General features: G+C 43.4%; 1 protein-coding gene across 1 annotated transcript in view; it reads left to right on the top strand.

Moving 5' to 3' along the window:
• Nucleotides 1-18,183, top strand: part of TENM4 (teneurin transmembrane protein 4) — a 223,589-nt gene that overhangs the window by 165,563 nt on the left and 39,843 nt on the right. Inside the window, exons 15-19 of the mRNA XM_008566153.1 lie at nucleotides 769-912; nucleotides 3,579-3,828; nucleotides 5,941-5,961; nucleotides 13,087-13,319; nucleotides 17,515-17,669. Coding sequence (XP_008564375.1) covers nucleotides 769-912; nucleotides 3,579-3,828; nucleotides 5,941-5,961; nucleotides 13,087-13,319; nucleotides 17,515-17,669 — 803 coding nt within the window. The remainder of the gene's footprint in view (nucleotides 1-768; nucleotides 913-3,578; nucleotides 3,829-5,940; nucleotides 5,962-13,086; nucleotides 13,320-17,514; nucleotides 17,670-18,183) is intronic.

Raw genomic sequence — 18,183 nt, 5'->3', positions numbered from 1 at the left:
AAAAAAAAAAAAAAAAAAAAAAAAAAAAAAAAAAAAGCACCCCAGCTGAGCTCCTTTTCTGTGTATTCATTATAAATGATTTTAGATTTTTTCTTTATAAAAATAATACTATATTCATTAATAAAAATATAAGAAATGGACAGAAATGGGACAAAGTCATACATGATCCTATAAATAAGTACAACTACTTGTTAACATTGTAATTTGTTTCCTTTTTTCATATGTAGTTTTTTAAACGCAGGTAGATTGCTGTATATAAGTAGTCTTTTCATCTGAGCATTATTCTAGGAGCATGTTGCGTGTCATCACATGGTCACATAACTGTAATTTCCAGTGGCCATGTAATATTCCTGGAGTGGACACACTTGGGTGTGCTCAGCCTCTCGCCCCTTTTGAACCTTTACATTATTTCCAATTTTATACTATTACAAATAATGCTGCAGTGAAGACTTTTGTTCATAAAGTATTTTCCATACTAAAGGATATTTCCCTGGAATTGATTTACCTGGTCCTTTTAAACTATTTAGTACATTTGCTTAATTTTTCCCAATAATGTACAATTTCTCTTCCAAAAAAAAAAGGTTATTAAGGCTCAGCATCCCTGTGTCAGTATTTCACATAGTATTTCACAAAGTTCTGGTTCCCACTTAGAAATGTGATCCTTTTTTCCTCTTCCACAAAGATAAGCAGCCAGGGCATACCTGCAGGTCTAGAGGCCAAAGAGCAGGCTTTGCTCACCTGTGCATTTTGCTTCTTTGTCACCTTCAGTCTCCGTGGGCTATGAGTATGAATCCTGCCCAGACCTGATCCTGTGGGAAAAGCGAACAGCTGTGCTGCAGGGCTATGAAATCGATGCGTCCAAGCTTGGAGGATGGAATCTGGACAAACATCATGCCCTCAACATCCAGAGTGGTGAGTGGATTAATAGAATTCCTTGATCCAGGCTGGGGTGTGACATTGTCTCATATCTTTTGTCCCCTGCCAAACAAAAAATGCACACTTTGAATTACAGAGGCTCCTGCATGATCAGTCGATCAGAAGGCTCAGTCAACAAATATCACTTGGTACCTGCTCTGGGCCTGACGCTGTGCTAGGCTCTGGGGATGCAGAAATGAAAGGCCTCAAGACTTTACACTAACCAGAGGCAAATACTCACCAGGCAGTTTCAATGCTGGGCCATGGACTGTGCCGTCACAGAGGGAGGCACGGGACACTGTGGAGGCTCAGGAGAGGAGCCCCTCACTCAGCGTCTTGGTTCACCAAGGCAGCCCTGAGTCTCAAAGGGTCTATAGGATTAGCCCTGTGTATCAAGTAGGCAGAGAGCACAGTACTGAAGCTTGAAAGAAGAGTAATCGGAGAGAAGGCTCACTGTGATTCAAGCAGAGGCCAAGGCAAAGGGAACGGCAAAAGCTGAAGCTAGGGTTTGAGTGGCCGGAGCCCAGGGTAGGAAGAGTAGAAATCTGGACTTCATCCAGAAGCAGATGCCAAGCCTCTGAAAGGTTTAAAGCCTGCAAGTGACACGGTCAGATCTGTATTTCAGATAACTCACTCTGACCGTGTTCCGGCAAAGGACAACTAAATATGGTAATAATGTCTCCTGCCTAATCTAAAGCTTCAGTGAATGCCTTTCAAAGCCTCAGCATGTTTCTGGAGGAACTTGACAAATTAATTCTAAAATTTATGATAAAATAAAGATTTGTAACTATCTAAGGCAGTCTTTAAGGACAAAGAAGGACTCACTAGATATTAAAGTATCTTAGAAAAATCAGAATATCTAAAAACATATGGTGCTGGCACAGGAACAGATAGATTCTGTGGGGCAGAACAAATTCAGAAACTGACCTGTGATTAGTAATTAAAACTAGGTTTGGCTACCAGTATTAGAAAAGCCAAAATGATAGTACTGCAAACAAGTCAAGGTTTGTTTTTCACTCACTTCCAAGTCTGAAGGTAGATAATCCAGGGGTGCAGGGTCAGAGGCCCCGGCTCCTTTCTCCTTGCTCCACTCAGGCCTTCATCCTTAAGGTCATGGTCCAAGGTAACCATCAGCTCCTGCCTTTTCATCCACTTTCCAGCCCTAAAGAAGGAGAAAAAGGGCAAAGAGCAAGCCCCATCCATTGTAAATATGCCCTGCAGCTGCCCACAACACCTCTACTTACATTGGCCTGAACTTAGTCATAGATGTAACTGTCCACGGGGCTGGGGATTATAGTCTGTTCCAGGTGGTCATGTGCCCAGCTAAATGTCAGGGGTTCTGTAACTACAGAAGAAGGAAAGAGTGGATCAGATGGATATCAGGTAAAAGTTTCTGCCCACACCACATATACTGTGTATAAGAACGTGGTATATGTTAGAGATAGCATCACGTATCAGTAGAGAATGAATAGGTGTTTTATAAATTGATACTGGGAAATTGACTCAATATGTGGAAAAAAATTAAGTCCCCACTTCACACTGTATACAAAGCAAATTTAGGTGTTTTCTTAAGCATCTCATTGTGGAAGATAACTCTTTAAAATTAATGGAAGAAAATATAGCAGAATATCTTTAAAATCTCAGGAAAGGATTCTCTAAAATGTAAAAAATCACAACTTTAAAGTGGAAAAATGATTGACTAGACTACATAAAAATTAAAGATATCCATTCAGTAAAGAACACCTTTGACAGAGCTAACAGGAGGCAGCTTGTGAGAAGGTTATTGTGACTTATAAAAGCCAAAACTCACTTGGACTTCGGTACAGAAGGGGAGGCAGGAGGCAGAGTCCAGCTTGGAGACTGTGGCCATATGCAGGAAGGAAAGGATGAGTTGGACTGAAAATAAACAGTGTAGATATGGGAGGAAGGTTACGAGTCACTGAGGACCATCCCTTCACTTTATTGTTGGGGGAACTGAGACAGTTGAAGCAGTGAAGATACCTATGCAAGATTTGGGATCAGCCTGTTAGTAGCAAAACCAGGTAAAAACCCAAGTCTCTTCACTCTACCTTGTTTAGAAGAGATGGAGAGTTTCGCTCATTCATTTCTATAAACATTTATTAGTATCTTGTCTGTGTAGGCTCCATGCTACGCACTGGAGGTACAGAAAGGAAAGAGACATAGTCTTCATACTTAAAATGGTATCGATCTAAAGAGAGAAAAACAAGTCAGTGCAATAGAGAATTTATGCTGTAATGGAGACATGGAATCGGTACATGAGATACACATAACCTACTTGAGAGGCAGTGTAGCCTAAAGGTTAAGAGCCAAGATGTGGAGTCCTTCCATTTGTCATCTCTGTGACCTTGACTGAGCTACCTGGCCTGTTCCCCCTGCTACAATAGGAATAATAGTAGTGGCTATCTTATGGAGTTGGGGTGAGAATGCAATCAATAGGACAGTACAGCCTATTCAGGACACTCTGGGTTTGACACTCCAGGTTTCATTAAGGGGGTGAGGCCCAGCCTTGGGATATGAGTCTAGAAATGGTTGGCAAAGATCTTGCATACCTTGCAAAATCAAGGTGACTCTGTGGTCAACCACAGGAACAGAGACCCATTTCCTGCTCTGTAGGTGATTCTCTTCTCCCGTCCTTGTCCCAGGCATCCTGCACAAAGGGAATGGGGAGAACCAATTTATATCTCAGCAGCCACCTGTCATCGGGAGCATCATGGGCAATGGGCGCCGGAGGAGCATCTCCTGCCCCAGCTGCAATGGCCTTGCTGATGGCAACAAGCTCCTGGCCCCTGTGGCCCTCACCTGTGGCTCCGACGGAAGCCTCTATGTAGGTGATTTCAACTACATCCGAAGGATCTTCCCCTCTGGAAATGTCACCAACATCCTGGAGTTGAGGTATGTGAGGTGATGCCTTTCTCACAGTCCTGATAATATCCCTTTGCCATCCTGTGAGTCCCACTGCATTACCCACTGAGCACAGAGAAGTGAGACAGAACAGAGCCTCACCTGTTAGACGGGGACTTGTGCTTCCCAGCTCCAGCAGGCGCTGCTTCCTCCAGTGCACTGCAATGGAGACAAGCCACTCTTAGGATAGGGAGGTGTCCTTGGTGTCCAGATGACGTAGAAGGCTGCTAGCAGCCGAGAACTAGACTCCTTAGAAGCTATCTTTCTTTTGTTTCCTAGCACTAAGCCAATTAGAATTAGTCACCTGAGTCTTTGTATAATGGCTGAGGCCCCCACAGCAATGTGACCAAGTTTGGCCCTGTGAGTTAACACTCATCAGAGTTAGGAGCCATTCCCTTCAAATGACCAATACTGAGATGAGGCCCACAGGCCAAAACAGGGCAGCACCTCTCTGCTCCTAAGATGCTGCAGAACCAGCTGAATCAGGTGCTTTTCCCCCTCCCTGACCGTGAGTGATGGAACACAGCCACACTTAGCTCAGGCAAGGGCCCGATATATTGGATTTTTCTCTATGCCTTCCTAAACCAGAGCACTGTCCTAGGGTGGGCTCTGAGGTCACAGAGAAGCTGCGCTTTAGAGATAGGGGAGCCCCACTATCCCTTTCAAAGAAAGTGCACCAAGTTGCCTCAAAACTGTTTTGGGGAATGGCAACACCTGTCTCTTGGGTTGGGGTCTACGTGAGCAGGCCTGGTCCTTGAGCTGGGATGCCTTCCTCCAGGGTGGACAGGGGAAAGGAAACTCACTTTTCTTGGGCTTCTGCTATTTGCCAAGTATAACATTATCACCCTTTGATAAGTGAGAAGGAGGCTCATGGAATTTAAACAACCTGTCCAAGGTCCTGCTTCAAGAATGATGGACCCCAACCAGAAGGCCATTACCCAGCTCTGCCTTGCCAGAGAATTGTCACCTGGCCCATTGAGATGACACTTTGACTTAATGCCTTGTTAAGTTATTCCCTGGGGGCAAGTCCCTGCTGAAAGACTCTCGTGCCAGTGCACATATAAAAGGAGAGGAAGGCTTGCTGGCGCCCAACAGCTATGATGGCCCTGAAGAGAGAAGTGTTAGTGTTCGCCCACACACAGGGACAGATGAGGGCTGCTCACATGCTGTGGGCTCATAGGAAGTCAGATATCAGGCTGAATGAGAAGTGGGCCACCAGTGGAATGTTCTCTGTCTTTCTTCTATTATGAGTTTGACAGGCATAGACATATGTGAAGGAAGAAGTCATCCTTGAGAGCCTTTGCCTCAGTCAGCTGCATGTATGTGCTATGATGGGAAGAGCCCTGGACTAGGGGGTCATCTCACCTTAGCACAGCTGGACAAACCACTTAACCTCTCTGGACTTCCATTTTCACATCTTTCAAATAAGAGATCCCACTTTCCCTGCCTGCTTCCCACAACTGTTGGGGAGATCATGTGAGACAGTAGGTAGGAAAGGGAGAAGTAAGTGAAATCTGGAAATAAAAATAAACTTATCAGTATATTATTATTTTTATATATTCTCTTCCGCTTTTTGTTTTGTTTTGTTTTGTTTTTACATAGGCCTGTTTCTCTGTGTCGTACATTCCCTTCTAATCATAGTATATCTTCAATTCTTTATCCAAATATGATTAGGCTCTTGGCAGGCTACCCAAGTTTTGATACCTCATTGTAAGGAAGCATGCATGCAGACAGACACAGAGCAGTGAGCACCTGTATCTCTGGGTATGTGTCTGTACAGGGAAGAGAATCAACTGTTCCAGTCTCCTAGTCCTTGTTAAAGAAGCAGAATGTGTCAAACCAATCCTCTTCCCCCAAAGTCAGCAGTAGTGGTGCAGGTGAAACCATGCCTCCTCTGTGATATGTAGCTGTTTGTAAGTGAACTCACTGACAAGTGATATCCAATATAAAATATATCAGTGTCATAGCTGCTAAGTCTTTATTTATTATATAGTATTGCACAGTACCATTGCTGTCAAGTTTTCAGGCTGCTAATAATGCTTCTAACCCTGCTGCTAACACCTCATTCTTTCTTCTATTCCCTGCTCTCCTGTCTTCTGTCAGAAATAAAGATTTCAGACATAGGTAAGCCAACCAGTGGAGAATTTCCTGTCTCTCCCCTGCCTTGTTGCATGTTGTATGGTAAGCTGCACGTGTCAATTTCAGATGGCTCGATGGCAAAGGTACCCTGTGTGATTGGAACTGATTGGGGATAATCAGTTGCAATGAAAGAAAGTCATTAATAATGGCAGGGTGGGTGACAAGAGCGTGAATTTCTTGAATCTGTAGCAAATTCAGGCAGGTACTTTGGTAGTCTGTGGACATGACAGACTGAAGTAATGAGGGAAAGAATTTAAACCTTGGCATAGTAATTTGAATGCCATGGTCTGCTGTTCCTTAGAATAAATGAGAACATCATCCTACCTGTGTTGAGTGACTTTGATGGTCATGATGGGAAGTCCTGAGAACATCTTGATCAGGTGAAGAATCTGGAAGAAGACAGGTTCCAGATTTGCCCTTCAGTAGGCATTCTTTGGGATGCCAGGCAACCCCACCAGAAGGTTTGCCAGCAAGGACAGAGCAGACCACAGGGACTGCCTGCAGAGAGCAGTTCCCAAACAGGAACTTTGTCATGTAGCATATTTGTCATGTAGGCTTACAGTGACACTGCAGCAAGCAGGAGTGGGTCTAGTCAGACTAACCAAAAGAAGTGTCTGCCCATCAGCATCACCCGTCATTGTGGCATTCATCTGACCCCTGGGTGACAGTCCCTCAACCTCACACACATTGGGGTGATTTGGAAAGTAACCATGGGCACATAGAGCTGTGGCTGGCATGGCCACAGAGGTGGCTCTCATCCCCCTGTGGCTCAGATCAAAGTGGCAGATGGGAGGTGCTAAGTTGGGATAAGAGAAAGTCTTGGGGATGGTGGAAAGAGTCAGACAGACCCAAAATTCAATTCAATAATGATTATATCTGTTTCTAATATGTAGTATTGTTTATGTAATAATTGTCGCATTATCTTAAGATGAAAATAATTAACATATATGGAGCACTTACTATAGCAGAGAGAGGGTTGTTTACATGGATGGTAGCATTTTATCCCCAAACCACTTTCTGAGGTAGGTACCAGGATTATATCCAATTTACAAATGAGAAAACTGAAGCTCCACAATTGTGTGGCCTTGAAAAAATTACTTCATCTCTCTGAGCTCCAGTTTCTAACTTGAGGGTAATAAAATCTCCCTTGGAGGGTTGTTGTAAGGATTACAAAAGATGTCTGTAAAGTGTTCAGCATTTTCAGGCATAGGAAGGAGCTCCACAAATGGTAGAAGTAGTAGTAGTAACAACAACAACATACTATATATTTATTGTTATTATTAACATATTATAATGTATTATCAAAACAACAATTATTGTATGATAATGATGGGTATGACACCCCCATCTTTCCCAAGAAGGAGTTGAATCCTCTTATACCTAAAGATACATGTATTAAGGTAAATTAAACAGAAATTGGGACCAAAAGAAAAAAGAAGGAAACACATACGTGGTTGTACATCAAATTAGACTCTGAGCTTCCTGGTGACCAGAGCAAATAGGGAAACAATAATTATTTTCATGGTTTGTATCTTCAGAAATGGAAAATATGACCACTTCTCAGAGGAGAAATATTTTTTCCTGCTGCTGAATCTGAAAAAGATTTTCAATGAGATTCGTATAGATGATAATGAGTTATGCATTGATATGTGACCTTTTTTACAGAAAACACAGAAATTCATTTCACATAAAGATCTTGGATTAAAACTGAAACATTCAATCAGTGGTAGTATCTGCCTGGAACGCAGCTATGACACAGGGGGACATAGCTCGGAAGAGTCAGGTGCAGCCCTGCTGCACATTCACCTTGTGGTCTTGAGCTGGTCACCTAGCTTTTCTGGTTTCTGAAACCATCGTCTATAAATTGAAAGAGTTGCAGTTTGGATACCTATTGTTTCTGATGTTCAGTGATCTTTTGATAGATCCATGGTATGATTTCAAAGGCAGTTTCCTGCCCTCTCTCAATTCATTGTTTTCTCAGGTGCTGAAAACTATTTCTAGAGTAAACCAAAGTGGAAGGGAAAAAAAAATCACTTTCTGTCTTCCAGTTTTCTAAAGACAATGAGAAGCGATAAAACTGAGCTCGGCTCTGATTTTAACTGGCACTTGGATATTGGCAAATCTCTTCCTCTCTCTGGGCCTCAGTATCTCCATCAGTAAATGTTGGAGGTAGATTAAAGAAATTCTAGGATTTTGTCTTCTTTATCATTAGATGTTTCATCTGCTCCTAGTAATAGCATTTGGCTCCACAGCTGGTGGCCTGAGCCTGTGAATGTGTTCCCCCAGGGCAGGATTGTCCCTGCCTTTGGCCTTTCCGGCCTCAGTTCCCGGTCACTATGCTGGGCATGCTCAGTACAGAGACTCATATCTTTTGCACATCTTCTGTGAATGCCTTCAGGAAACAAGCATCCTCACTTCTTCCCAGATCTCTTCCCTAGGGTCATGGAGGAATGTTTGAAGCTTGTTCTTCAAAAGTACATTTGAACTCAAGTCTCCATCAAACCTAGCTACACATATGAACTCAGCAGAGCACTTAACTGTCCGAGGAAATAGGTTGGACAGGACAGTATTAACTCTGACATACTTAGCCTTTCCATTATGCAGCAGCATAAATATTCTGGAGATTTCTCAAGGGGACCAGCTTTACCTAAAATCTGCCATTTATTAGGCATTTTATTTTTTAATGGAACAGATCCTATGCTCAGAGATGTACATTCTTCATGTAATTTTGTCCTCAAAATAACACTTTGAGTAAGTGTGATTGTCCCCATTTGTCAGAAAACCTGAGGCTCAGAGTAATGAAGTGATTTGCCCAAGCTCACTTAACCAAGTGGGTGGTAGAACTGGTATTTGAACTGGTGTCTGTGTGGCTCCAGCACTCAAGATCTTTCCACTGGTTCTGAGAACAAGTGAATCAAGTTCTACCAGAGCTGCCACCTGATGTGGTTGAAGGACACTCCTTTGCACAAGGAAGTCCTTACTCTGACACAAAAGGAGAATTCTCATTCAGAAGCAAGGACTAGATCACCTTTTGTCCGAAGAGACTCTTGGGCTCCCAGCTCCTGATGGGAAATTCCCTACTCCATCCATAAAGAGGGTAAAGTGAGGCTTGACTTCAGCTCATTAACTTCAGGAATGGGACCCTGAAAGCCTCTAAGATTTTATGTCACTTTCAGAGGGGCCAGGGTTATGTTTGATAAAGCAGAAGAGAACGTAGGTCCTCGTGTACACTATGGCAAACTCTGGAAATAGAGCCGTGGTCCTACTCTGTGCCCAACCCTGCAGAGGATACTGGAGATCAGAATTGGATCAGACATGGTCCCTGCCCACAGAACTGGGCCTGGGGTATCAGCTGTAGGCCATCTTCCATCTCATGACCTGAAGGCACTTATGTCCTTGCTACTCAAAGTACAGACAGCCAACACTGGCATGCTCTGAAAACTTGTTAGAAATGCAGACTCTCAAGTTCAGCTCCCCAGAACTACTAAACTCCAGTCTGCGTTTTAGCAAAATTTCCAGGTGGTTCATATTCACATTAAAGTTTGAAAAGGACTGTTCTAAGATGTGGTTCCCAAATCTGGCTGTGCTTCAGTGTCACCTGGAGAGATCTCAAAGGTATAAATGACCAGGCCCTTTGGTTGTTATAGGTAAGGCTTTTTTTTTCTCAAAGCTCTCCAGTGATTCTGATGGGCAGCTGTGTTTGAGAACCATCACCCTAGAACAGCTAGCAGTGGGTGTTTCCTATGTACACTCCAGCCAGGAAGGCAGGTATTCACTCATTCATTCATAAATTCAGCAGAACTTCCTGGAGTATTTATGCTGCATGAACAGTGCACAGCACCAGGGACTTGAAGTCAGTCACTTCCCTTGAGGAGTTCAAGATTTCATTGAGGAGACAGAGAACTAAATAGAAAAGTTGTCTTAAGGTGCTACTGATACTAAAAGTACAGCACGCCTAAACTCTATGGAGACCCAATGAAGGAAGTGGCCAGCTCTACCGGTGGGGCAGAAGTAGGGTCCAGGAATGGTATTACAGACGAGGTGATGCTCAGGAGATGAGCAGGTGCTCCCAGGTGAGTAAGGGCAGTGGAGCTTTCTAGGCCCTGAGCAGCAGTGTGGGGAAGTAGAAAGAACACAGACTTTGCAGTTAAACAGATCTGGATTGGAATTCCATCCTGCCACTTAGCAGTTGTGGTCCTAGTCAAGTCACTACACCTCTCTCAGTCTCAGTTTTCCAAAATGTAAGAAAAAAAGGACCTACTTCAGCATGCTAGTTGTGAGGGAAATGAGGTCATGCATGTGAAGTCTTACAGACTGCAGGACAATCCTGCCAGTGCCACCCTCTCCTGGAATTCACTGATCTGAGAAACTCTACATGAGTGACACTTCTCTGGGGCAATGCAGGGAGACATGAGCTGGAAACTCAGGGGGCTAATCTAAGTAGACAAGGCCCCCCACCATATTCCCTCAAGGGCCATTTTCTGCCAAGGTAGATAGCACCAGCTTGTGATGAGTGATGTGCAAAGAAATGAAATAATCACCCTGCCTCGCAGCTGTCGACAGGAAAACAGAAAGATCAAGGCTGCCCCAGCATTGCAGAGCAGGATCTAAGATCGCTGCATTTTATTTAGCCAGAATCAGTGTCATCTGAAAAGATTAAATCTGTGCTACATTATAGGATAAGTCACCAGGTCATTTTAAGATAAATAGGACATCCGTCCTGTCACCACCACCCCCAAAAGAGAAATGAAAGAAAAGCTAAGTAATTTGAATGAAAATACTACCAAAATAAACTAAAAATGGAGGTGCCATCTATTTAAAACTAGTGACTATTGTGGGCTAGAAGGCACCAAGCTGAACATTGGACATACAAAAATGAACAAAATCCAATCTCTTCCCTCAAGTATTAACAGTCAGGTTTGAGAGGCAGACACATAAATAAATAGGCACAGCATTGTGTTAAGCCTCCTATAATCCAAATATGAACTGATGTGAATCTCAGTGCACAGACAAGAAGGGCTGGGGAAGGTTTGCTAGAAAAGGCACCCTTTGAGCTGACACATGAAAAATGAGTAAAATGGGGAAGGGGATGGGACATTTCACAGAGTAGGAACAGCAGGTGCCAACAGGCATGAAGGCATGTTGGAGGGCTGCGTGGTCAGTGCAGCTGGAGGACAGGGTGTCCATGAGTGAGGGCCAGGCAGACAGACGAGCAGCACAGCGTGAAGGGCCTTGTGCTGTTCAGCCGGGGGTCTGAACTTACTCTCTAAGAAATAGAGAGTCCTAGAAGGGAAAGCATTGAAATGACCTATTGGCATTTGGAATAGATCAGGAAGAACAGCTTGAAAAGGACCCCCGTATACAGGCAGAGAGACCTGCCCTTTATTTGAGAAGGTGGTAATGGGACAGGAGTATTAAGACTAAAGAGGAAGGACAGTTGGAGAAAGTCATGTTGGGTTAGTTAAATACAGAGAGAAAAAACAAAGGAAGGAAAGCCTTGGGTCTGGGTGCCTGGCCCTGTTAGAAGCAACCAGTCCTCAAGGTCACTGTCCAAAGCAAGGGATGTTTATAATGATGAGTAGTCCGGGACAGATTAAGACCCTCAGTTATCTAGACATTGAAAAGATTATGGTGCCCCCAACCCTCACATGTAAATCAAAACAAACCAATCTCTAAAATAAAATTTTGTTTTTCAAAAGAACCTAAAACTTACATGCCTGATGAATGTAAAATGGCTTTTTTCTAGACTTTTCTGATTGTGTTACTCACACCTTGAGGGGGTGTGCAGTGCCTGGCCTTGCTGGTGCCCTAGGCACTGTCTTCTGTCCCCTGAATCCCCCAGCATAGTTTGTGCCTCACCATGCAGTGAAAATGGCTAAATCCAGGACTTCCAGTCTGAACAGAGAGAGATTCCTTTGAACCAGAAGGTTTTCCAAAGACAAGGAAAGAGCTACCAATATTGAGATGCTGTTTGAGGGCCTGACGAATGGTCAGGCAATGCACAGAAACTGAAAATTAGCTTCCCAGGAATGATGAGTCCAACTCCAATCTGCCCTAGACTTGGAAGAAATTTTACCGTGGGATAGCAACATTCAGGCTTATGAGAGTTGCCTACTCTGAAGTCATCTGCAAATGCAAAACAAGACACAATCACTGGTAGTTAAACTAGCAATTATGATTATTGAGCACCTACTATGTCCATGCACTATACTAAATACTTTGCATTTATGATTGTATATAATTTTTCCATTACATCGGTTAGCTGTTAACATCCCTGTTTTGCAGGTGATGAAAGTTTGAGGTTCAAGAGGCCAGGTAAATTGACCAATTTTCAGAAAATTATACAGCTGAATTTGGAACACAGACTGACCTGATTCCAAATCCTGTGTGTTTTCCCTAGCCTGTGGCTAGAGGCCGTGCCTTATCTCCTTATTGCCTCTGTGCAGTCTAACTTCTCTTTCCTCTGTTAGCATAGCTTAGTCTTTATTACTGTTTTCCAGAAACAGACCATCATCAGCGCTGCTCCTCTGTTTTATTTATTTTTCCTTGGGTTTTGCTGCAAATTACAATTCATTTATATCTGACTGCAGGAGGGAGACTCCTGGGCTCCTGATAAGTACAGCCCAAGGATCAACAGAAGACAGTGTTTACACTGACTATGATCTTGCCAGGGTCTTATCTGTCAGTACTATGATGGGGGTGAGGGGCTGCTGTAAAAATTTTGTGGAAAGGGGCTTATGTTTTTGAATTCTTGAAGATTTTTTAAAGTCAAGTGCCTCTTTGTTTCTAGCTTGAATTAATAGCCCACCTGTAGTAAGCCTCATTGGTCATCTTTTTAAGAAAACGTATTTAGCACCTGACTGGCAAGGTATTGGGCCAGTCATCAACGTCATTGACGAGAGGGTTTTGCATTAGTAGTTGGGTGGGAGGGATAGTTAGGCCAATCACTGAGGTCAGAAAAAGTGGGAAACCATCATCCAAAACAGGGGCATCGTTCCCATAAGACTTTTACTTGAATTCTAAAGGGCCAGGGATTCAAGTTGTACGTCTCTCGCTACCCAATAAGAAAGAAGAAAGTGCTCACCAACTGGCCATGTCTTTGTTTTCTAGTCACAGTCCAGCACATAAATACTACCTGACCACAGACCCCATGAGCGGGGCTGTCTTCCTTTCTGACACCAACAGCCGGCGGGTCTTTAAGATCAAGTCCACTGTGGTGGTGAAGGACCTTGTCAAGAACTCTGAGGTGGTCGCGGGGACAGGGGACCAGTGCCTCCCCTTTGATGACACTCGCTGTGGGGATGGTGGGAAGGCCACAGAAGCCACGCTCACCAATCCCAGGGGTAAGGCTTTGCTTTTTAAACACTATCAATAACATTTATTGGGGTGTTTTCCATTTCCAAAAGAAATAGATGGAAATCATTCCAAAATCTTTAGGAAAATACCAGGAAATATATAGAAACTACCTGCCAGACATATTCCCAATTAACATTTCCTGTCTTTCCTCCTAGTCTTTTTTTTTTTAATTTCTAGGAGGTAGACACAGATGGTATTATTATTGATGAGAACCCTGAGGCGTAGACACTGTAAGTCAGTGGCTGTAGGGCTTGCAACAAAGTAAATGTTCCACTGAAGGATGTCTGTTAATAATGATGGATTTACCTCTAAAAAGCCTTCCCAGTCCCCAAGGCAAAGGGGTCTTTCTCAGCTCTGAACCCCCACGCACAGCTTTCTTCTTGCATCTCAGAAAACACTTCTCCCTCTCTCTGATATCAGAGTGATTCATGTCCGAGTCTTTTTTGTCAATATACAATGTGTTTGATTATTGTGGCCCATCACCGAAACCTCCCTCCCTCCTGCCTCTCCCCGCTCCCTCCCAACAGCCTCATATCTGTTCACTTGTCATGTCAACTTCAAGGAATTGTGATTGTTCCTCCTAGTCTTTTTTCTAAGTGTTTGTGTGTATGTAATGTTCACTATAAACAAACAAAATGAGATCACATTAAACAAACTATTTTAGTAACCTCCTTTTTTTCCCTAAATGATATATCATGAACATTTCTCCAAGTCATTAAATAACCTCTGTGTACTCGTTTATATACTATTCCATCAAATGGATATTCCATCATTTATCAATCCCTTACTGCTGGACGTTTATGCTATCTCTCAGGTTATTGTTATACAAAAACATTGTAGTGTATCATCTTTGCATATGTTCATGTGCTATAGGGTGAATTAGCTGTAGGTTTCAATTCTGAGTCCAGCAAAAAGGTGAACCTCTAAATGCCACAATCACAATTTTTTCATTCACTTATTCAGCAAGTATTTATTGACGACACAGAGCAGTGCAGTTGCACAGATAAGTTCATTGTAGCAAAATAAATAAGACTCGGACATGAATCACTCTGATATCAGAGAGAGGGAGAAGTGTTTTCTGAGATGCAAGAAGAAAGCTGTGCGTGGGGGTTCAGAGCTGAGAAAGACCCCTTTGCCTTGGGGACTGGGAAGGCTTTTTAGAGGTAAATCCATCATTATTAACAGACATCCTTCAGTGGAACATTTACTTTGTTGCAAGCCCTACAGCCACTGACTTACAGTGTCTACGCCTCAGGGTTCTCATCAATAATAATACCATCTGTGTCTACCTCCTAGAATTGTTCTGAGGGTCAAAATTAATATATTTCATATGATATCCTATAAAAATGTTATAAGTGACTGTATCATTAAGAAGTGCCAGATTTCAGGGCCTGGTTTCAAATCAAACAGTAGATTCCAGTGAAATCAGGCATTCAAATTCAGACTTTGTTACCTAGTAGCTGTGTGACTTTGGGCAAGTTGCTTAACCACTCTGAGCCTCATTTTCCTCTTCTGTGTAATAGGGATATACTGCACAGTGGTAGTATAGATTAAATATTGTCAGGAATGTAAATGCTTAGTACAAAAGTACCAGGCACATTGTAAATATACCATAAATAGCAATTCCTATTATAATTGTTATATTGTACAGTGGTTGGCCTATCACACATCCCATCCCATCATATCATATAGCATATCATCATATCATATCATATCATCACTACCACATACCCGGAGTGGTCAGGTGGTAACTCTGAGGGTAAATAGTGTGTCATCAATGGTTAGTCTCGCTCCTAGTCATGATTTCCTAATACTGAGGGAGCAGCCAGGAATAGAAAGAACACTGGGCTTTCACTTAGGGACCTTGCATTATGGTTTTTCTCCACTCCTGGCTGGCTCTAGGACCTCCTCCTCTGGGCCTCAGTTTCCCCATTGGTGAATGAGCAGGTTGGGCTAAATGATCCCCGAGACTCCTTTCAGCTACAACATTCTGCTCTCTTAAAATTAAGGTTTTTTTCTGGGAGTTTTTATTCTCTCCAAGCCTTCCTCAGTTGCTCGACAGGCATGTGTGTTCTCTCCCCCTCCCCCGCCCCTCACACAGATATAGTGGCAGTGCAATTACCCAAAAGCCTGTAATTAACCCAGATAGAAATGACAAGGTTGCCACAATATGCAGACACTTTGCAGCAGGGAGGAGAAAAGATGTCCATCTATTTAGCACAACAAAAGGAGAAAAAAAGAAGTAATTAATCGGGGGATGGATCACTTCTATTGGCCTGTGCAGCCAACTTTGTAAACAAGAAACCCGATTATTCATGGAGAAGTCATCAGTCCTAGCAGATGGAAGAGAAAGACAGAGCATAGCCAGGCAGACAAGAAAACTCCTGTCTTGGTACTTAAAGAATGAGATCCATTTACATTCTAGGCAGGACCACAAGAAAGGCTTCCCAGCCTTGAGGCTGCATGGTCTTCTGTGTGGAATCTCTGCAGCCTGACCAGCCCGAGGAGGGGGCAGGAGGAACCGTGGTGCTCTGGGGGGCTCTGCCCGCTCACAGGCCCTTGGGTGTCTTCCACCCCCCTGCTGGCTCATCACGAACACATGGGCCCCAAGAGCAGGGCCTTGAAACCCACAAAGCGCTGGCCAGTCTCTCATAATTATGACAGTCGTTAATAATTATTGAGGGATAACTGTTACAAGTTGGATGTTAATATTGTTGTTATTATTTTATCAGTGAGGAAACTGACATTTAGAAGTGAAGTAACTCGCCCAAGGTAATACAGTTTGAGAGCTTTGCAGTTCACGCATCTCCACCTTGGAGAAGCCTCTTCCGACCCCTTCTCCCAGTGCCTTCCCCAGAGAAAATAAAACAGAACAAAAGTGATCAGAATCTCCTTTATTTCACCACAGTCCTCTCAGATTTCCTGTGGCACCCTCATGGTGTTTATTCATTCCCGCACCTCCCCATCAAGCAAAGGTCCTTCTCAGGGGCACGTCACCCCTGAGCAGTTCACAGCTCGGTAGGGGGATGTCTGACACTTGTAATTCTAAACCTAGGATAGAAACCAACATCCCCCATGTACATTTTTAAAATGTGCCTTGGTCCCAGTCCTAGCCACCCCCTGAATTAGTATTTCCAGGAGTGAGGCCAAGCAGGTGTATATGGGGAAAACTCTTCAGGTGACTCTGATACACGTCGCTGGCTAAGTGCTGATCTAGTGCAGTGGTTCTCAGACTGTGGTTTGTATCATTATCATCCAAGGTGCTTGTCAAAAATAAGGATAGATGCTCAGGCGCCACTTGAGATATTCTGAAGCAGCTACCTGGGGGTGCATTTTAACAACTTCCCAGGTGATTCTCACACACATCCAAGAGTGATAAATACAGATTTGGAACAATCTTTTTATTTGACAGATACGAAAACAAATGCAGAGATGCTCGGTGGCCTGCCCCGGGTCACACAGCTGGGTCAGGGAGAGAGTTAGTGGGTGGGACAGGCTAGCGAATGGAGGAGATGATGTCGAGTCATCATTCTGACTTCTCAAGGTGCCTGCTTTAGAAATTAAATTCATAATAAAAAATAATAAAATAAAAACAAAATAAAATAGAATAAAAAAAATTTAAAAAGAAGTTAAATTCACCACTATTCTCTATGCAAACCCATAGGGTTCTTTTTAGAGTCTATACTTTTGCAATGATCAATGAAACTAAAATAATAAGGATAAAACAGGATGATTATCTTGAAAGAAAAGAAAAATTGTTACCAAAGGGGATTTGATTATTATAATTACAGGGCTTTGGAAGTAGATTCATTTAAATAATTCACAGTGTTGATATTTAAAAAGATCCTCCTTACCACTACCTCTAGAGTTTAACACTACCAGAAGAATGAGCAGTTTTAGTGAACAGCTACGGTGACAGATAAAAATCTCCTGAGGCAGCAAGATGGGAAGTCCAGAGCCCGAGAGGATCTGAAAGCCTAGGTTCTAGCCCCTGCTTTGAACAAGTCACTCAAAGCCTCTGAGCCTCCATCCCCTCATCTTTAAAAGGAACAAATGTTGTGGGAGAATCTAATCAAATCATGCAAGGGGTGCTTTGTCAACTCACAAGACTCCATGAATGTGTGTTGTGGGTCCTTATCATCTCTAATGCTGGACTTCCTGCTTTGGTTTCTCTGCCCCCAGGCATTACGGTGGACAAGTTTGGGCTGATTTACTTCGTGGATGGTACCATGATCAGACGCATTGATCAGAATGGGATCATCTCCACCCTGCTGGGCTCCAATGATCTCACATCGGCCCGGCCCCTCAGCTGTGATTCTGTCATGGATATTTCTCAGGTACAGAGAAGGCTTCATCTGCTAGAGCCCTGGGTCTGCACCCTCACCTTCTCATCTGCCAGCCAGCCAGCCGACTGGCCATCATCTTTGCACTCAACAAGCCTTTTAAGGGCACCCATGTGGTGCTGGGCTTATGATGAGCACCAAGGACTCACAGATGAGTAAAACACAGCCCTGTGCTCTGAGAGGTCACCATCAGGGGCAACACATGTGGCCGTAGTGGTGTCTCAGGGGACAGTGAAGAGATCTGTCCAAGGAAACCTCAAAGGCAGCAGAGCAGGATGGAAGGAGCTTTACACACTGTGAATTTAAATCCATAGCCACCTGAACTTCCTCTGTGGTAATCCTTATAGGCACTTGTACATTGTCTGTTTCCTTTCTAGACTGTAAGCTACATGATGACGGGAATTCTGTCACTCCTTTCCTCTACTGTACCCAGGGTGCCTGGTACACAGTAAGAGCACAGCCCATATTTGTTGATTGATCAATAGATAAAATCCTAGCTTTGCCACTC

Source organism: Galeopterus variegatus, unplaced genomic scaffold, assembly GCF_000696425.1.
Source record: "Galeopterus variegatus unplaced genomic scaffold, G_variegatus-3.0.2 Scaffold15, whole genome shotgun sequence".
NCBI lineage: Eukaryota > Metazoa > Chordata > Mammalia > Dermoptera > Cynocephalidae > Galeopterus > Galeopterus variegatus.
This window is presented reverse-complemented; position numbering and strand designations above follow the sequence as displayed.